Here is a 20,144-nt window from a genome sequence, read left to right on the forward strand (position 1 = left end):
AACAAATACATTGTCCAAGTTAGTACACAAACAGATTAGAAAAACAGCTTGCCAAATTTAAAAAAATGTCCAGTGGGGGAGAGTTTGAAACAGAATGTAGTCACCTTGTACACTTCACATCTACAGCACTTCAAAGCTGATAGTCACTATCCATTAATAGAATAAATTTGTCAACTTACCTGCCTGGTGGCCAGAAATAAACAGTATGATTTAGCACGCCAACAGTGCATGCTTAGACATATACTTTCACATTCTAAATCTATCATTGACTGTGGTTATACTTTTGAATTACACATAATAAAAATATCTGGTATAATTCCATCTCAAGTCAATTGCTCAAGATCACAGTGGCTATGGTGTTGAGGTAGTGGATCATACCTGGAGATTGAATGAGGAGGTTGAAGCAAGAAACTTAGGGCATACGAATCAAAGGTATCATTAGCATGAAATGTTAAAGTCTCCAAAAATGTGGGAAGGGAGGATGGTTCGAGAAAGAAGGAAGTCAGGAGTCAAAATCAGTGAGAAAGGAAGAGAGATTGATTTATGAGGGAGTCAATAAATGACAGCTACCCAGAGAGGTAATGGAGTGAACAAGTGAATGGAGTGGACTTCAAAGGAACAAAATGAGTAAGACTGAGGTGGAACTTGAGTTGGACCTTGGTGCAATCCACAGTACTTACCATATCGACTATTGTAACAGCATTTTCTTAGGCTGCAAGACTCAATATTCTGAAAAAACTTCAGACTGCCCAAATACAGCAACAAGACTCATTTTGGCAAACCACGATTTGAAAGTGCAACACCTCTTCGTAAAAACTTCATTGGCTTCCTATCAAAGAATGAATCAACTTCAAAGTCCACACATTAATCCACAATATTATCCACTGTGAATCTCCTGGCTATATGCTCAATCTGATTGACCTTCCCACCAGGAACATGTCTATAACCGCCCGAACTTACCATCAACCTACATTACACCCAAATTGCAAAGGACTCAAGTACAAAACCTATTATGGATCCAACTTCTCCTTCTTAGGCAGCCAACTCTGGAATACCCTCCCCAGACCTTTCCGATCAATCAGTGACCATCTACCCTTCCGAAATCACTAAAAACCATCTGTTCAAGCAAGCCTACCCAAATGACCCAGATTAATTCCTATGAACCCATCTATCCATCACATATCCAGGAGACAATGACAAATGACCAGACTACACCTCCCACCAAATTTTCCCTTGCTTATCCATGTTCCATCCCCTTTCGCCTCATCTACCCTCCTCCAATGCTGACCGAGACCTTGCTCATAACTCTCCTACTTCCCTTCACTCTTGCCCTTCCCCTTCCACCTCATCTACCCCCCCAATTGCTCACCTACCCTTACTCATACCTCTCCTACTCCCTTCATTCTTGCCCATCTCTACCTTCTTATTTCTTTTATTATTCTGATAATACTTAACATATTTTCTTCATCAATACTCTGTAATCCCAGTTACTGTGTAAGCTGCATTGAACCTGCTTTGAGTGGGAAAGCGCGGGGTACAAATGTAATAATAAATAAATAAATAAAATAAAGAGAAGGGGTTGCAACCACAAAAAAGGACTGAGTAGCAGCCTGACCCAAGGGTGATGGACAACTGGGTAAAGTGTGTGGGAGAAAAGGTAACCTCCATGAAAGAGAGCAGCAACTGAAGTAGAACCTTCAGGGGAAAGCCAAGTCTCTGTTACAGAAAGAAAATGCAGAGTATGAGAAATAAAGAGGTTATGAATAAAGGCAAGCTTGTTGCAAATAGAGCTGACATTCCACAGGGGCACATGAGAAAGGAAGAGAAGAGGGAGGAAGGAGAGGACATGGAATAAGATCAGAGAGGTTGCAGTTTTGCCTATGTGTGAGGGTTTGTTTGGAGAATGGGAAGTGGGATGGCTACCCCAATGGAAAGGAGGAGAAAGACCCTAGAGAAGAGTAGGGAATAGTATTATATGGTGATGAAGATGAGATAACCTAAGAGAGAAGTGAAATAGTTGAATGAAAGGAAGAAAATGTTGGCGCTCAAGAGCTGTGGGAGAAGGTAGATAACAAAATTGTCTGGTGAGAGCGGTGAAGTAGAAAAAGGGCAGTGTGGTCTTCAGATACATGGTGGTTTGAGGATGGGGAGTAAGATTGGGAAGAGTTAGCTTCAGGAAGAGAACGAGTATAGTAGCTATAGGTATACTTTTATATATGGCGCCCTAAAAATTTGGTCTGTAATCACGTGGTTAGCGTGATTCTGTAAAGTATGCCTAAAGTTAGGCATAGATTATAGAATATTCTCAGTGTCTTCTTGCAACTAAAATTTAGGGCACACCCATTTAGGCCACCTAAAACAAGGGAAAATAATGTGCCTAAGTTAGGTGCAGATTGGGTATATTCTAAAATAGTGTGCATAGTTTTTTGAAACGCCCACAACCCACCCATTCCATACCCATGGCCACACCCCATTTTTGACTGTGCATATTAGAATTTACATGCACCATGTTATAGAATACACCTAGAAAGTTGTGCATGTAAATTCTAATTAAAGTAAGTACCAATTATTGACACTGATTGGCTTGTTAATCAATTAACTTGTGTGCGCAATTTGGCCATGTGGCCAAATTAGTGTGCATGTTTGCCATCTAGCAGGCAGCTGGAAAGCATGTGTGGTGGCAGGAGCAGAGTCTTGAGTGGTTGATGCTGGAAAGAATATGCAGATGGGCTGCAGAACCTCTCTAGCACCTGGCATGTGGCCAGAAGGAGCACAAGGTAGCAAGACAGAGCCCTGAGTGGTTCAGGCTGGACCTGGAAATCACCCAAGAGAAAACTGGAAAATCTTCCCAGCACCTGGCAGGTGGCCGGAAGAAGTGCAAGGTAGCAGGAGTGGAGGCCCAAGTGGTTTGGGGAGAACCTGGGAGACATCCTGATGAATGCTGGGAGGAATATGCAGCTAGACTGTAAAATCTCCCTAATGCTTGGCAGGAGGCCAGAAGAAGCGTAGGGTAACAGGATCATTCTTGCTGACTGAGGCCATGCACAGATTTCAGCAGTAGTATCCAGACAATGCTACTGAAAATCACAAGAGAGCACTGGAGCAGTCCGAGGATGGAACCTGGGTGGCGCCAGAAATTACCAGCAACGGCAATATTTATCTGAGTAACTAACCAGATAGCTTAAGACAACAAAATGGCTGTTATTTATCCAGATATTATCACTAAATATTGCCATTATCCGGATATCCGGATTTCAGCCAGTGATGTATATTTGGGTATAGTTTCAAATACAGCAGTCAGTATTTAAATGTAATTCTGACCATGGAATCTTAACATTGACCAGACATAATTTTTGGATTTAATTACTCATTGTCCAAATGTATCCTGAAGGTAGGTTACAATTCAGGTACAGTAAATCGTTCTTCAGCCGGAAAGCTTGAGTCTAAGATGGTTCCCCAAGCAATAGTGGATGCAGTGGTTTTGCAATGGAACATCAATGGGAGAGGCTGGATTTGAACTCTGGTTTCTCTGGTTATGAGTCTGCTGCTCCAACCAATAGGTTACTCCTCATCTTTTACAGAGGTCACTTGAATACCATTGCTGGAATTATATGTACAAAAGACATGGGATGCTAGGCTCCTACTGGCACAATTAAAAAATTGAAATATATATATATATATATATTGTGCCATTAAGCCTGTCAAAACGGGCGAGATTTTTATTTTTAACAAAGTAGTGGAACAGCCAAAGAAAAATGAGAGTTGGATGTCCAGCATTTCTTCTCTTTCCCTTGCCATCCATCCATGTGCATCTCCTTACTCTGTGTTCCCTCCCCTTCATCCATGTCCAGAATTTCTTTTGTCTCCCCTCCATCCATGTGCATCTCCTTCCTGTCTTCCCTTCCCTCCCCTCCATCCATATTCAACAGTTCTCCTCTCTTCCTGCCCTTGTCTCCATCCATCCATGTGCAGCAACCCTCTCTCTCCCCTGACCTCCCCTCCCCTCCATCCATCCATGTCCAGCAATCCTTTCTCTCCCCTGACCTCCCCTCCTCTCCATCCATCCATATCCAGCAACCCTCTTCTCTCCCCTGGCCTCCCCTCCCCTCCATCCACCCATGCCCAGCAACCCTCCTCTCTCCCTGCCCTCCCCCATGTCCAGCAACCGTCCTCTCTCCCCTTCTCACCCCTCCCCTCCATCCACCCATGTCCAGCAACCCTTCTCGCCCCCTCCCTGTCCCCGTGTCCATCAACTCTCCTCTGCTTTCGTACCTCCTGAGTCCTCTCGTCAACTCGCCTCCAGCACAGCGTTCCTTTCCCTCTCTGTTCCGTCCTCTGACATCATCACCCGCAAACAGATAATATAATAGTTTTTATAGATAGATAGATAGATAGAAACTATTATATTATCTGTTCTGGATTATTGTAATCATTTGTTTGTAGGATGCACTGAAGCATCCCTAATTTATTTACTAGTCTGCAAAATGCTCATTGTGTTAAAAGAGAGACTCTATATGTAATCAAACTTCACTGGCTGCCAATACAGGTGCGTTGGTTTTTTAAAAACATGTACTACGGCAGTGGTTCCCAAACCTGGTCCTGGAGGCACCCCAGCCAGTCAGGCTTTCATGCAACTCTATCTCATGAATATTCATTGTGGAAATCCTGAAAGCCTGACCGGGGAACCACTGTACTATGGTATTTAGAGCTCTTCGTGGACTAGGTCCCAGTTACATGTGTAAACCTCTTCTCCCTCCCTTCCCCAAAAGAATTTCTCATATGAAGAAAGCTTTGCTTTTAAAATTTCCAGTAAGAACTGCTGTTTGATATCAAAGATATTATACTGGTTCCTTTTATTTCATGCAGTGAAGCAATGGAATTTGTTACCTCCTTCTATTCAAACAGAATTTTCATACTTTTGTTTTAGGAGATTGCTGAAGACATTTTTTTAATTAAAAAATGTTATTTGTTATCTTGATTTGTTTCTTCATAGGAGTTAATTTTATTATTGTAATATCTGGGGATTTTATTATGTTTCCTTGATTCTACTTCTTTATAATCCACACTGAAGCTATTGGCAATGTAGCAGACTAGAATCCACTGTATTGCATTGTGCACTATTATTTATTTGTTGGGACCAGGGCAGGACTAGGATTTACCTAGGAGGCCGAGCAAGCTTTGCAGTAGGCGTCCCACAATTATAGAGATCACACCAGTTCTTCTGCTGATAAACCTGCATTTTTACTGTCCTTCAATTGTACAGCTTCAACCATTTCAACACAGATGGCCAACTATTTACAGTAGCTTTCTTCTCTCCTCCAATCAAGCACAGAAATTACAAACGGTTTCTCCTTATTCTCCTTTTTACTCAAATCACTCACTGGTGTAGTAAGAGCTTGGCTGGGCTTGCACAGTTCACCTGCTGGTATACTCAGGGCTTTTTTTGAGGGGGTACTTGGGGGTACTGAGTACCGGAACCTTTTCCATTGTCTGCTAAAATTGACCCATGAACCTCAAGTTTTAATGAAAGAGCTGAGGCTCTATACAACAATTCTGCCTTGTCATAGATTCTGTGATTGGTTACAGGGGGCCTGGTTATTGTGGGGTGAGTCCCTCAGTGATCACTCCACCCCTGAAGGATGGCCTGGAATTTGAGTACCAGCACCTTTTTCGCTAGAAAAAACGCACTGGGTATACTTAAACAAATGTTAACTGTGATTAAGATTTATTTAGTTGGTAAACACTTCCAGGCTCCTTGGTGGCTAAGTGATAGACACTGTGGCTTTGCAGTGATGAAATTATCAGATGGTAAATAATTATTTTCTCCTCTTGCCTGCTATGGTTGATATGGCAGGATGTCTGGATGACAAAAACAGGTACCCTGAATGTATCTTCTCTCCTTCTCTGGACTACATAGGAGTGGTAGGAGTGGAAAGGTTCCCCATACCTTCCCATTAAAATAAGCCAGCAACCAGGTTTTGGGTCTGTTATTTGTCCCTTGGTCCTTGAATCCTTGTTTCTTTAGCAAGTGCCTTTTAGTGCTCACTTGTGGGAGTATAGCAGGCTGATATTTACATTCAGGATTTCTGCATCAGGCTGGATAGGAGGAATCTCCCTCTTGGCATGGGTTAAAGGAGGGAGATGGAACCCAAGACAAATTTGGCAGGCAAGAAAGAAACATATAACACATAGGAGGAAGTAACTTCTGCTACCAGACCCTTCCCCAAATTATTATAAGCCCTCATACCCTTCTTTCAGTTTCCAGAGGCTTCTACCCTCTCTGGAAGCTTTATTTATTTATTTGTTGCATTTGTATCCCACAATTTCCCACCTCTTTGCAGGCTTAACAGTATAAAAACATAAAAAAGGAAAACTATGTGTATGTATTTAGAGAAATCTATCTTATTCAACAAAACTGTATTAGCACAGACACATAATGAGAAAAAGTATATGTGGTATATAAAGATATAGTTACAAATGGCATGACCTTATTGTTCTCTCTCTGTCACGCCCTTAGCTTTCTCCTCAATTTCCCTCCCTTTAATTCTAATGTCTGTGAAGCAACAAATTTAGCATATAAACAATAGATCACATTTTTATTGCATCTTTCATGCATACATGCACTCCTCCCCAAGCTCTTTATCTGGCATCACACAGATCAAGGATGCCAATAAAAGTCTCTTCATGGCATTACCGAAGAAGGGGAATAAAATCTTTCAGTTATCGTGAGTGCTTGGGATCCTGTATCTCTGAGTGTGTATGTGACTATATATGATAACAAAGCTTCACAAAGACTATGAAGCATGTGAAATAGATTATCAGCATATAAAAAAAAAATGTGAAATTCTGGAAAACTATGTAGGAAAATACATCTAATTCCAGTTTTGCCAACCTGAGAGCCCAAGAGCCATTCATCTATCACTGTCAAATATCCAATTTTTGCATCTATTATGAACCTCATTGGATAAAGATTTTTGGCCCATTTTGCACTGATTGGACTATATGTAAATAACTATAGGCTCAAATATTTGTTTTATATCTTTTGTGAATGTTATTTTTGATATTTTGGACTCCTCTTCATCAACATGGAGATGGAATATCAACTCTTGTTTCACATGTGATGCCTGGTAGAAGCATCACAAGACTCTATTTCCATACTAGAAAGCTAACACCTGAGACAGGCATTAACTTTTAGATTTTAACATGCTTGTGCAAGAGAACACCCCCATGTTGCTTCATGCACATTCACTAGCATGTGAAATCCCCTATTTTCCCCAATTCATTGCAGAACCACTATGCTTCATGGAAAAGGGGATGGCATGCATACCAGGCTATTAAGAGAAAACTCAAGAAAGGGAGTCAAAGGTTAGGTGCAAAAAAAAAATTGATCACTAAGCAAGTATTCTATAACGGTAAAATTGGGTACATAAGTATTGCCACACTGGGACAGACCAAAGGTCCATCAAGCCCAGTATCCTGTTTCCAACAGTGGCCAATCCAGGTCACAAATACCTGGCAAAATCCCAGGTATTTGTGACATTTTATGATGCTTATCCCAGAAATAAGCAGTGGATTTTCCCAAGTCAAATTAATAATGATCTATGGCCTTTTCCTTTAGGAAGCCGTTCATACCCTTTTAAAACCCCGCTAATCTAACCACCTTTACTACATTCTTTGTCAACGAATCCGAGAGTTTAATTACGCGTTGAGTGAAGAAACATTTTCTCCAATTTGTACTAAATTTACTACTTTGTAGCTTCATCGCATGCCCCCTAGTCCTAGTATATTTGGAAAGAGTAAACAAACGATTCACATCTACCTGTTCCAATCTACTCATTATTTTATAGACCTCTATCATACCTCCCCTCAGCCATCTCTTCTCCAAGCTGAAGAGCCCTAGATGTTTCAGCCTTTCCTCATAGGGAAGTCGTCCCATCCCGTTTATCATTTTTGTCTCCCTTCTCTGTACGTTTTCTAATTCCACTATATCTTTTTGGAGATGCGGCGACCAGAATTGAACAAAATATTCAAGGTGCAGTTGCACCATGGACTGATACAAAGGCATTATAATGCCCTCACTTTTGTTTTCCATTCCTTTCCTAATAATACCTAACATTCTATTTCCTTTCTTAGCCGCCGCAGCACACTGAGCAGAGCATTTCAACGTATCATCAACAATGACACCGAGATCCCTCTCTTGGTCGGTGACTCCTAAAGTGGAACCTTGCATTACATAGCTATAGTTCGGGTTCCTCTTTCCCACATGCATCACTTTGCACTTGCTCACATTAAACGTCATCTGCCATTTAGAGGCCCAGTCTCCCGGTCTTGTAAGGTTCTCTTGTAATTTTTCACAATCCTCTCGTGATTTAACAACTTTGAATAACTTTGTGTCGTCAGCAAATTTAATTAACTCACTAGTTACTCCCATCTCTAAATCATTTAGAAATATGTTGAAAAGCAGCAGTCCTAGCACAGACCCCTGAGGAAACCCACTATCTACCCTTTCCATTAAGAATACTAACCATTTAGCCCTACTCTCTGTTTTCTATCCTTTAACCAGTTTTTAATCCACAATAGGACACTACCTCCTATCCCATGACTCTCCAATTTCTTCTGAAATCTTTCATGAGGTACTTTGCAAACACCTTTTGAAAATCCAGATACACAATCCTGCTTATTTCAAAGGAGAAGGCCACCCATCTCCTAATAGGGGCCAAGTCGGTATAATGGAAAGCCGATTTTGGCCGCCCTCAACTGCTTTCTGTCGCAGGGTCGGCCAAACTTCAAGGGGGGAGTATTGGTAGTGTACCGAAGGCGGGACAGAGGCGTGGTTTACAGATCGCCAGCCTAGGCCAATAATGGAAAAATGAAGGCCAGCCCTGACGAGCATTTGGCCGACTTTACTTGGTCCATTTATTTTCAGGACCAAGCCTCAAAAAGGTGCCCAAACTGACCAGATAACCACCAGAGGGAATCGGGGATCACCTTCCCGTACTCCCCCAGTAGTCATCAACCCCCTCCCACCCTAAAAAAAAAAAATTAGAAACATTTTTTGCCAGCCTCTATGCCAGCCTGAAATGTCATACCTAGCTCCATGACAGCAGTATGCAGGTCCCTGGAGCAGTTTTAGTGGGTGCAGTGCACCTCAGGCAGGTGGACCAGGCCCATCCCCCCCCCCACCTGTTACACTTGTGGTGGTAAATGTTGAGCCCTCCAAACCCCCCCAAAACCCACTGTACCCACATGTAGGTGCCCCCCATATAAGGGCTATGGAAGTGGTTTACAGTTTTGGTGAGTGGGGTTTTTTTTGGGGGGGGGGGGTTGGGGGGCTCAGCACCCAAGGGAAGGGAGCTATGTACCTGGGAGCAATTAATGAAGTCCACTGCAGTGCCCCCTAGGGTGCCCGGTTGGTGTCCTGGCATGTGAAGTGGACCAGTGCACTACAAATGCTGGCTCCTCCCACGACCACATGGCTTGCATTTTGCCGGGTTTGAGATGGCTGGCCTCGGTTTCCATTATCGGCGAAAACCGAGGCCGGCCATCTCTGAGGCCAGCCATCGCTTAGGTCGACCCAAATGTTAAGATTTGGCCGGCTCCGACCGTATTATTGAAACGAAAGATGGCCGCCCATCTTGTTTCGATAATACTTTCGGGGATGCCTGTTTACAGTGTCGCTCTTAGAGATGGCTGGCCATATAGATGGGCCCCTCAATATCAACCAGCTCGCCTTTATCCACATGTTTGTTCACCCCCTTCAAAGAAAATGTAATAGATTGGTGAGGCAAGATTTCCCTTCACTAAATCCATGCTGGCTTTGCCTCATTAATCCATGCTTTTGAATATGCACTGTAATTTTGTTCTTTATAATAGTCTCTACCATTTTGCCCGGCCCGACGGCAGGCTTACCAGTCTATAATTTCCCGGATCCCCTTTGGAACCTTTTTAGATATCGGTGTTACATGGGCTACCCTCTAATATTCTGGTACCACGCTTGATTTTAAAGCTTATTTACATATTACTAACAATAGTTCAGCCAGTTCATTTTTCAATTCTATCAGTACTCTGGGATGAATACCATCCGGTCCAAGAGATTTGCTACTCTTGAATTTGTCAAATTGCCCCATTATATCCTCTAGGTTATAGAGATTTCATTCAGTTTCTCCGACTTGTCAGCTTCGAATACCATTTCTGGCACTGGTATCAACTCCCAAATCTTCCTCGGTGAAGACCGAAGCAAAGAATTCATTTAATCTCTTCGCTATGGCTTTGTCTTCCCTGATCGCCCCTTTTACCCCTTGGTCATCTAGCAGTCCAACCGATTCTTTTGCTGGCTTCTTGCTTTTAATATTCCTAAAAAAATTCTTACTGTTTTTGCCTCTAACGCAATCTTTTTTTCAAACTCCTTCTTTGCCTTCTTTTTCAGCGCTTTGCATTTGACTTGACATTCCTTATGCTGCTTCTTGTTATTTTCAGTCTGTTTCTTCTTCCATTTTCTGAAGGATTTTCTTTTAGCTCTAATAGCTTCCTTCACCTCACTTTTTAACCATGCCGGCTGTCGTTTAGTCTTCCTCCCTCCATTTTTAATACACGGAATATATTTGGCCTGGGCTTCCAGGATGGTATTTTTGAACAGCATCCATGCCTGATGTAAAGTTTTGACCCTCGCTGCCGCTCCTCTAAATTTTTTTTTTCACCGTTCTTCTCATTTTATCATAGTCTCCTTTTTGAAAGTTAAATGCTAACGTATTGGATATCCTATGTATACTTACTCCAAAGCTAATATCAAATCTGATCATATTATGATCACTGTTATCAAGTGGCCCCATCACCACTACCTCCCGTACCAGATCATGCGCTCCGCTAAGGAGTAGGTCTAGAATTTTTCCTTCTCTTGTCTGCTCCTGTACCAGCTGCTCCATAAAGCAATCCTTGATTTTGTCAAGGAATTTTACCTCCCTAGCATGCCCCTTTTAGAAAGATGCAGTAGGCTCTATGTGCATGCAGGGCCCACCGAAACAAGACTACCGCCAGGCTAGCATGCCCCCCTGGTGCAGAAGCTATTAAAGAATATTAGCTTACATTGGTATTTCAGCACCTAACTTTGGCGCAAGTATATACGCCATGTCAAAGCCTGATGTAAGTGTGTTGTGTGCATAATTGATAGTAATAAATAAACTTAGCACATAAGTGTCTGACATTCTGCTGACCTGCCCATGTCCCTCACATATTAATTCAGCTTTTGCAGTTACGCGCTATAGAATTTAAACACTAACCCCCAGATTCTATATAGCGTGACTTACGTTGTGCATGCAAATCCGGTCATATTCTGGATTTGTGCTGGCAACATAATTATTTAACAATCCAATCAGCACGGATAATTGCTACTTAACAAGCTATTTATTGACAGCATATAATCTGTTAAGAATATTATGTAAATATACATGTGATTTATGATACATGACCGGTTTTTACTAAATCATAGCAATAAAGCCTTAATAGTAGCTTTCTTAGATTTAGTTTTACAAGGCCTTGAAATACAACATATAGCTTGCTGCTTTTCTTTTTGTAGATACAAAGTATTTGATTCAGTCATACTCTGTAGCATGAGTGAACATTAGCACCCTAAGCATGTAAGACTACAGTTTAAAGGCAACAAAAATCATTATTTTTGTAGTTCAGCTTCAAAACACAAAATAAGCCTGCCTTCCCTCATAGGCTCTCTGCTCAAATTCAAACCTAAATCAGCCGAGGGTTAAACATCAAAAACGTCTGTTTCCCTTATAGACCAACAAACAAGTTAAAAGGGTTCCTGAGCAATCCCTGTCAACGTACAAAAGTAACGTATTCCGTTTTGCAGGCTGAATACAGTTGAGCAAAAGCAGGTCTTATGCATATGTAGTAGAGGCCTAGTCTGTAGGGCAGCTTCATTATTTATTAGGATTTATTAATCGCCTTTATGAAGAGATTCACCCAAGGCAGTGTACAGCAGGTACACTTTAAAGTAAAACTTACAATTTTGTTAACAGAATAACAACAGTAAAAATGGCCAAATATAAACATGAATACATACAATAGATGAGGTAAATTTGAAAACAGCAAATTAAAACCTAATAATAGGACTACCATGAAACAGTATAAAAAATAATCACATTTAACAGCACTGAAAGTCAAATAACAGAGATATACCTGTAATACGTTGTCAGCATAATACTAATGAAACATCAAATAAGCATAAATTAGAACATTCAAACAACACAGATATGATGTTAATGCTTTTCTACAACACAGCTTATCATGTAACCATTGGGCCAAGTGTAGATATATAGACAGGGACAAGATGGGTGCTACTGAGTCAGTTGGGATAAATAGATGGGCAGTTAAATTCTAGGCAAGTTTTTTTGTACAGTTAAACAAGATATAAGGAACTAGTCTAAGTTACAGTCCAGGTGCAAGCTAGTCCAGGTGCAGAGTGGTATATAGTTAGTCAGTCACCCTATGTATTAAAAGCTTTGGGGTCCTTTTACTAAGGAGCGCTGAAAAATGGCCTGCGCTGGTGTAGACAAATGTATTGGATGCACACAGGTCCATTTTTCAGGGCACCTGCAAAAAATATCTTTTTTTTGGCCAAAAATGTGTCAAAATAAAAATTGGCACGCGGCCATTTTGGGCCTGAGACCTTACTGCCACCCACTGACTTAGCGGTAAGGTCTCACACGTTAGCTAGGCGGTAATCATTTACATGTGTACAAGGCCGATTACCGCCCAGTTAGCACCGCGCACCGGAAAATAAAATATATTTTCTGGCGCGCGTAGTGGACATGTGTAAAAAATGAAATTACTTCCCGGGCCACACGGTAGCTGGGCGGTAGTTCCGAATTGGCACGCGTTGGGTTTTTTTAAAATCTTCCTTGTCTGGACCACTTCCACCTAGATAAATTTTTCCAGCCCTGGCTTTGTTAAGGTGGCCTGCTGGGAGAATGTACTGCATACCAACAGTAAGTCCACTCTGGTTCTTATGCCTCAAAATGTTTTCAGACTGGGGTACTACTCCCCAGGATTCAGCTTTTTTTTTTTAATATATATTTTTTAATATTGTTTGTAAGAAACTAAGGAGCCATTTGACAAAGATGCAGTAGGCTCTATGCTCATGCAGGGCCCACCAAAACCAGACTACCACCAGGTTAGCATGCCCCCTGCTGGTAATTTTGGATTTGCCACATGCCCATAATGCTAGGATAAATTATATTTTTTTAATTTCTTATTGCACGCGGCATTTCCGACATTAATTGGCAGTTGGCGCACACCAATCGGTCACTGTGCATGTAGCGCATGATCCCTTATTGCTAGGTCAATGGGTGGCAGTAAGGTCTCAGGCTGAAAATGGAGGCAAGCTGGTTTCAATTTTAGTGCACGTCCATTTTCTGGCCCCTTAAAAAAGGCCTTTTTTCCTAGACACGGTAAAAAATGGCCCAGCGCATGCCCAAAATACGTGCTCGCACTACCACAGGCCACTTTTTACTGCGGCTTAGTAGAAGGACCCCTAAGGTCTCTGGGAATACAATTTTGGCTATATGCCAATTACATTTTGCTCTTTATTCCATTTAGTGTGGATAAGCATTTAGCAAATTTCCGTGAAATAAAGTGATTTGTAAAGAATGGCTTAGCTATTAATTTTAAAACGACAAAGGCATTTGTGACCTAAAAAGGTAGGGATTATTCGTTCCCTGACATGGTTCAAGGGGCAGTTCATGATACACTAATTCATGCTGAGGAAATTTAGGCTTAATACTAGATTCCCATGTGTCCATTCATCTACGGATCATTAAATTGGTCTGAAATTTATTTTTCAACTTTAATTGGTATGTAGATTGTGAACCTTTTTAAGTGCTGATGATTTCCACAGAGAGTTGTTCACGCCTTAGTAATATCATCTACGGATTATTGTAACATGCTTCTCCCTGACATACCTGATATTGACATCAAGCCAGTCTGATTAATGCAAAACACGGCAGCTGGAGTAATCACGGGGAGTAAAAGAAACAGATCCTGCTGCTCCTATTTTCTCTAACTTGCCCTGGTTGTCATTTAAGACTAGATATCAGTTTTAATGTTTGTTTTATTTATAGATTGGTTTATAAATTGATTGAAAATGAATTGTTGTCTCTGTTCTTTCACGAATGCTAAGATCAAGCACTTCAAACCTATTAGCAATGCCTACAATTACAGTTGTGGGGAAAAGATTAACTTGGACAAGAGTTCCCCCTCCCCCCCCTGAAGCTGGTCCACAATTATGAAACTCCTTACCATTAAGCTTGCAGCAGGAACAGTCTTACTTGACTTCTGTAAAAAACTGAAAGTATATTTTTGAGAGTCTAACTTTTATTTTAGTCTTTAGGATAAATGCTAGACATTATGGGGGCCTTTTACTAAAGCTTAGCTCGTGTTATCTGTGGAAGAGCCCATTTTATTCCTGTGGGCCTTTCTGCAGATATCTCAAGCTATGCTTTAGTAAAAGACTCCTTATGGTTTGGGGAATTATTTATTTTATTCTGCATTATTGTTTTATGTATGTTTCTAGACGTGATATTAGGCAATTGTTTAAATAAATTAATTAATAATGTTTTTTTAGGAGATTCATTCAACTTTATACAGAACCCCTTACTACATACAAGTGGAGTTTTCTAGACCATTGATAATAACGGAGTCAACATATACGCTGGCATTGAGTGTAATCTTCACACTGCTGTCACGCAGTGACTACTGAGGTCGTTTCTCCACTTTAAGTAAAAAGAAGAAAAAAGAAAAAAAGGAAAAAAAAAAAGAAAAACAGTGTATTCATTCACTTAACACTACGTAATTTGAAGAGAATTGAGTGTGTAAGCACATTTCAGCTTATTGTTAGTATTATTACTCCCTTTTGCTGAAATTTTGTCTAGTGTTATCTTTTTCAAAAATTAGCCATCTAGGCAAAGAGGCAGAGTTTAGGGGAGTAATCCACTCTAAGCCCTGGCATATAATAAAGGCTTTATGATATGTTAAGAGATCAGGAAATCTAACCCCACCTTGCAATTTAGGCAGCTTTAGTTTACCTAAGGAGATTCTGGGTGTTCTAAGATTCCACAAAAAGTTAGAAGGTAATTTTTCCATTTTTTTTATAGAAAGTGCAAGGAAAAAGGAGAGGGATCATGCTCAAAGAATATGTAATTTTGAGTACTATCATCATTTTGATAGTATCCAGCCTGCCCCATCATGTTAAGTTTAGTGGAGACCATGATGATTGGGAATTTTCAACCTTGCCTAAAATTTTGTCAGAATTGATTTTGATGGCAGTGAGAAGATCTCTTTCAAAGAAAACACCTAAATATTTAATAGAGGAGACTACCTATTTAAGGGGGAAACCCATAATGGTGAAAGGAACACAGGCATCATTCAAAGGCATCAATTCAGTTTTGTCCCACTTAATTTTGTAACCTGATAAATTTGAAAAACGAGATGTTAATTGAATGAGTGCCTTCATAGATGCCCGTGGCTTAGTAAGATATAGCAATATATCATCAGCATATGCTGAAAGTTTGAACTCTTCCTTACCCATGGAAACTCCAGTAATATCTTTTGATGTTCGAATAGCAACCAAAAGGGGTTCGAGAGCCAAGTTAAATAGTAATGGAGAAATAGGGCAGCCTTGTCTGGTGACTCTACGTAATATAAATGGATTAGAGCGTTCCCCATTAGCTGCGATTCGTGCAAAAGGTGATGAATACAGTAAATGAAGCATGTGTAGGAAGAGTTCAGGGAAACCAAAGTGTCTAAGAACGCTAAACAGATATTTCCACTCCACCCGATCGAAGGCTTTTTCAGCATCTAGAGAAACAGATAATATAGGGTAATCCTTCGATCGGGCGAAGTGGATAAGATGACATAATAGCCTGGTATTATCAGCGCCATATCTAAGCTTTACAAAACCAGCCTGATCTCTATGAATGAGTGAATAGGTGATGTTTTCCATTCTGCAACATAAAGGTTTTGTGTAGATTTTGTAGTCTATATTTAATAATGAAATTGGTCTGTAATTTTGTACAAGGGTACAGTCTCTATTAGGTTTTGGCAGTACTACAATGTTAGCATCCAGAAAATGGCCTGGAGAAGATGATTCAAGTAAAGCTTGATAATAAGTCATTAAATGAGTTGAGATAGAAGTGGAGAATGACTTGTAAAATTCCACTGGTAGGCCATCTGGACCTGGTGCTTTAGTTGAACCAGTAAAGTAATTCTTCATCCCCCCCCCCCCCCCCCCAAATCCCTTGGATGGGTTTTACATCTAAAATGCTTATTTTCATTTTTACTAAAACCAACAAAATTCTGTTCATTCTAAAATTAAGTAACCCTTCAAATTGAATTTAACTGAAGTCCTATTTGATCATACAAGTGAATGCATGCACTAAATGCAACACTATTTTCATTGTCTGTTCTTAAATGTATGGACTCACTGTATAATTTTACTTTGTTCCAGGAGACATTCAAAGTCAGCAGATATGAAGTATCACCTGACTTGAAGTATGCACTTCTAGCATATAATGTTGTACCAGTAAGTAATATTTTTTTTTATTTTTCTAATTATTGCTATTGTGAATAGTTCTACTACCATCCTCTGTGTATATATTTTAGTACAGTAAAGTCTCGATTATCCGATTTAAATGGGACCAAACTGATGTTGGATAAATGAAAAGTCAGATAATATGGAAAACAATGGTAACCCTTCAAACAATGTAGAAACAAAGGCATTAAAAACAGGGTCCCAGCTCACAACAGCGGTAAATGTAGGGTCCCAGGTTCAGAAAATGGAAAGAGAAACCGTATGACATCACTGAGGGAGTCTGTCGGATATGCTGAATGATCAGATCAGTGAAGGTCGAATAAGCAAGACTGTCATAATGGCATAACTGTTAGACCTGGACTAGGTTGCAATTTAGAAACAACAAATTAAATATTTTGGCATTTCAAAACATTTTGGGCCCCTTTTATCAAGCTGCGGCAAAAGGGGGCCTGCACTGGCATTGACGTGTGTTTTTGATGCGTGCCGAGAGTTTTTGATGCGTGCCAAGACCCCCTTTTACCGCAGCGGATAAAAGGTATGTCTTTCTTTTTTTCGGTAAGTGAAGCACTTGCCACGTGGCCTTTTGGGGGGGAGCCCTTACCGTCACCTATTGGTGGGTAGCCCGGCGGTACTTCCTTTTGTAAAAGGGGCCCTTTGTGCATTATTTATGCTTATAGACCACCACCCAGTTACTGGCTCAGTGTGGTGTAAAAAAAAACCCCAAAATGTAAAAGCTGGTCACACAACTAGAGTGGTAAGTCCTTTTTTTCAGGAAGCTGATATATCAGAAAACAGCCAGATTCAACCAGTTGTGAACTTCTCTAGCCCGGTTAGCATCAGGTGGGGGAGTTTTAGTGTAATTTTTAAGGTCCTGTAATTTGGTCAAGATTGGGACCAGCTTGAGCTGGGAAGCCGATAGCACAATAATTCACTAACTCAGCACTATCTTTTCATCGACTCAGTCCACGAAAGTTCAGAATCAAAAGGGTTTACTTAAACTTGGATTTTTAGGCAAAATATGGGACAACTTTGGCATAAACTATATACAGATAGAGGTAGAAAATTTGCTTACAACACATTGTTTCTATTAGGTTTCTTCATGGACTCTCTTTCTCTCTCTTGGTAGAGGTTCCTAGTAAAATCCATTCAACCTGTCTGGGGATGGAGCCCAGACAAGTCCTTTAACCTGTATGGGCCCCATCCCCAGAAGGAAGCTGCTGTGTAAATCGCTCTTGGGCCATTTTATTAAAGGGTTTTAAACCATAGTGTGCAGGAAAATGCTTTCTGCAAAACACGTTAAAGGATTTGTGGTAATTTTGCATTTCCCACACATAAAGCATGCATTAATGAAGTTTTAAAAATATGCTTTTGAACCGAGTGTGCCACAAGTGAGGAATAAGTATGTCTGCATTAACCAGCTAGTGTGTTCTGATCAGGGCCACCGAGAGACACAGCTGGGTATGGGGCAGGGCTACCGCAGCTACATCTTCCCCCCCCCCCCCCCCCCCCCCCCCCGCATTCGGGACATAACTGCCACCTTTCTACTCGGGACGCAGCTGCCCATACCCTACCTTCTCGCATCAGTCTATTCCTTCCTGGCCTCCAAGGGTGACTCGGCGTCGGGCTCTGTCTCTCTCCTGCTCTTGTGTGCCAGAACCAGGTTATTGCATTAAGACAATCACCCGGGTCCCAACAGGAGCAGAAGAGAAACAGACCCTGGTGCTGGGCCCCCTTTTGAGGCCAGGCCCGGGGAGTTTTGCCCCCCCCCCCCCCCCCCCCCCATTTTTGCGGCCCTGGCACTAACTGATTAATACAAACTTAACATTGGAGCACTTAGTACCTCCTAAATCATAAGTACATAAGTACCTAAGTACTGCCATACTGGGACAGACCGAAGGTCCATCAAGCCCAGTATCCTGTTTCCAACAGTGGCCAATCCAGGTCACAAGTACCTGCCAAGATCCCAAAACAGTACAATACATGTTATGCTGCTTACCCTAGAAATAAGCAGTGGATTTTCCCAAGTCCACTTCAATAATGGCTTATGGACTTTTCTTTTAGGAAGCTATCCAAAAATTTTTAAACCCCACTAACCTAACTATTTTTGCCACAATGAACTTACTGCAAGAGCCAGGCGGTAGCCAGGCGGTAACTCCATTTTGGTGCACGTTGAGCGCACGTAGACGCTTACACGGCTTAGTAAAAGGGCCCCATAGACTATACATCCATTTCTTTCTTCTGGCACAGCACCCAAATAAATGGGGTCTGCAGCCCACCTCCTTCTCCACAGCTTGTAGCAGTTTTGGGCCTCCCACAGCTGCATATGCCTTACTAGTTCCGTATAAAAACAAAGAAGACTTAAAGTGAATTGTCTGTACCTCTCTTATGAGGTCTGTTCCTTCAGTCATGTCCAGCATCTGGGTCTAGGAATCTGTTACTTCTCAGGCTTCTTTCTCTTTGGGCTACGGCTCCTCCTGTTTTCTCTTTGAAGCTCAAAGGACTACTGGCTGTGTCCAAGTGAATGGTCTGACACCTGCTGCCTACCTGGAATCCTTCTCCCCTAGAGGTTATAGCTTAACTTTTAAAATCCCAGGTCTTTTTCTCTGTTAATTCAAAGTGCCCTTCTCCCGGGAGAGAATTTTCTTTCTCCAGCCTCCCCCTCTGCTTCCTGAGTAGGAGATCATCTGAATTCTCAGAATTGTAGGTCCAAGGAGGTTAGATTGAGACAGGAGACAACGTGAGCCTATCTGTCCCATTAGGTGGGCAGAAGCCAGTAGGTGGAGCTTGTCGGCAGTAAACAGAGCTTGGCAGTATTTTAGTTCATTCAAAACAATAGCAAAATCTTTTGAAAACAATAGCAAAAGTTTATTAGAAATAACTGACTGCCTATGTGTGGTGCATTTGTAAAAAGTCTAAAGCTGTTCTAGTTGGCTGGGCAGTACCTTAAAAGGTGGAGGATAAAGGATTTTTTTTAAACTTATTTGACTGCTTTTTTTTTATTTGTTTGAAAGCTTCTCATATCTAGGTATATACATGAAATAAAATTGAATACTGTATCACTAAAACAGCTTAAAAATTATTGTAGCTGGTAGAAACAGCAGTAATAGCAATGCCATGTGCATGTAAGATCTGGATAAATGAATTAAAACAAAATTTAAAGCAAATGCCCATAATATGTAATACTTGATAGCCATAATGAAATAATGAAATAATATTCACATAGCAGGCAGCCAACCAGTAGCATAGCCACGGGAGGCCTTGGGGGCCTGCCCCCCACCAAATTAAAATCAGGCCCCCAAGGTCTGCTGGTTTGGCTGGTAAGGGTCCCCAAGCCCCACCAGCAGAAGCCTTCACCCACCGCTGTTCGCCACTGCGCTGCCTGCCCTGCTTACCCACCCCTTTGCATGCACGCTCAGTTTTTGTGAAATTGAGCATGCATGTCACAGGGGGAAGCAGGAAGCATGGCAGCTCAGGTATGTGGGGTTGCGGTGGGAGATGGGGAAAAATGCCCCCCCCCCCCAATTGGGGCTCAGGTCCCCCCCCCCCA

General features: G+C 41.4%; 1 protein-coding gene across 1 annotated transcript in view; it reads left to right on the top strand.

Annotated features, from left to right (window-relative positions):
- Positions 1-20,144, top strand: part of DPP6 (dipeptidyl peptidase like 6) — a 931,600-nt gene that overhangs the window by 524,571 nt on the left and 386,885 nt on the right. The window contains 1 exon segment of the mRNA XM_030198448.1: positions 16,514-16,588. Within this exon segment, the coding sequence (XP_030054308.1) occupies positions 16,514-16,588 (75 nt within the window).

This window comes from Microcaecilia unicolor, chromosome 1, assembly GCF_901765095.1.
Source record: "Microcaecilia unicolor chromosome 1, aMicUni1.1, whole genome shotgun sequence".
Classification (NCBI taxonomy): Eukaryota; Metazoa; Chordata; class Amphibia; order Gymnophiona; family Siphonopidae; genus Microcaecilia; species Microcaecilia unicolor.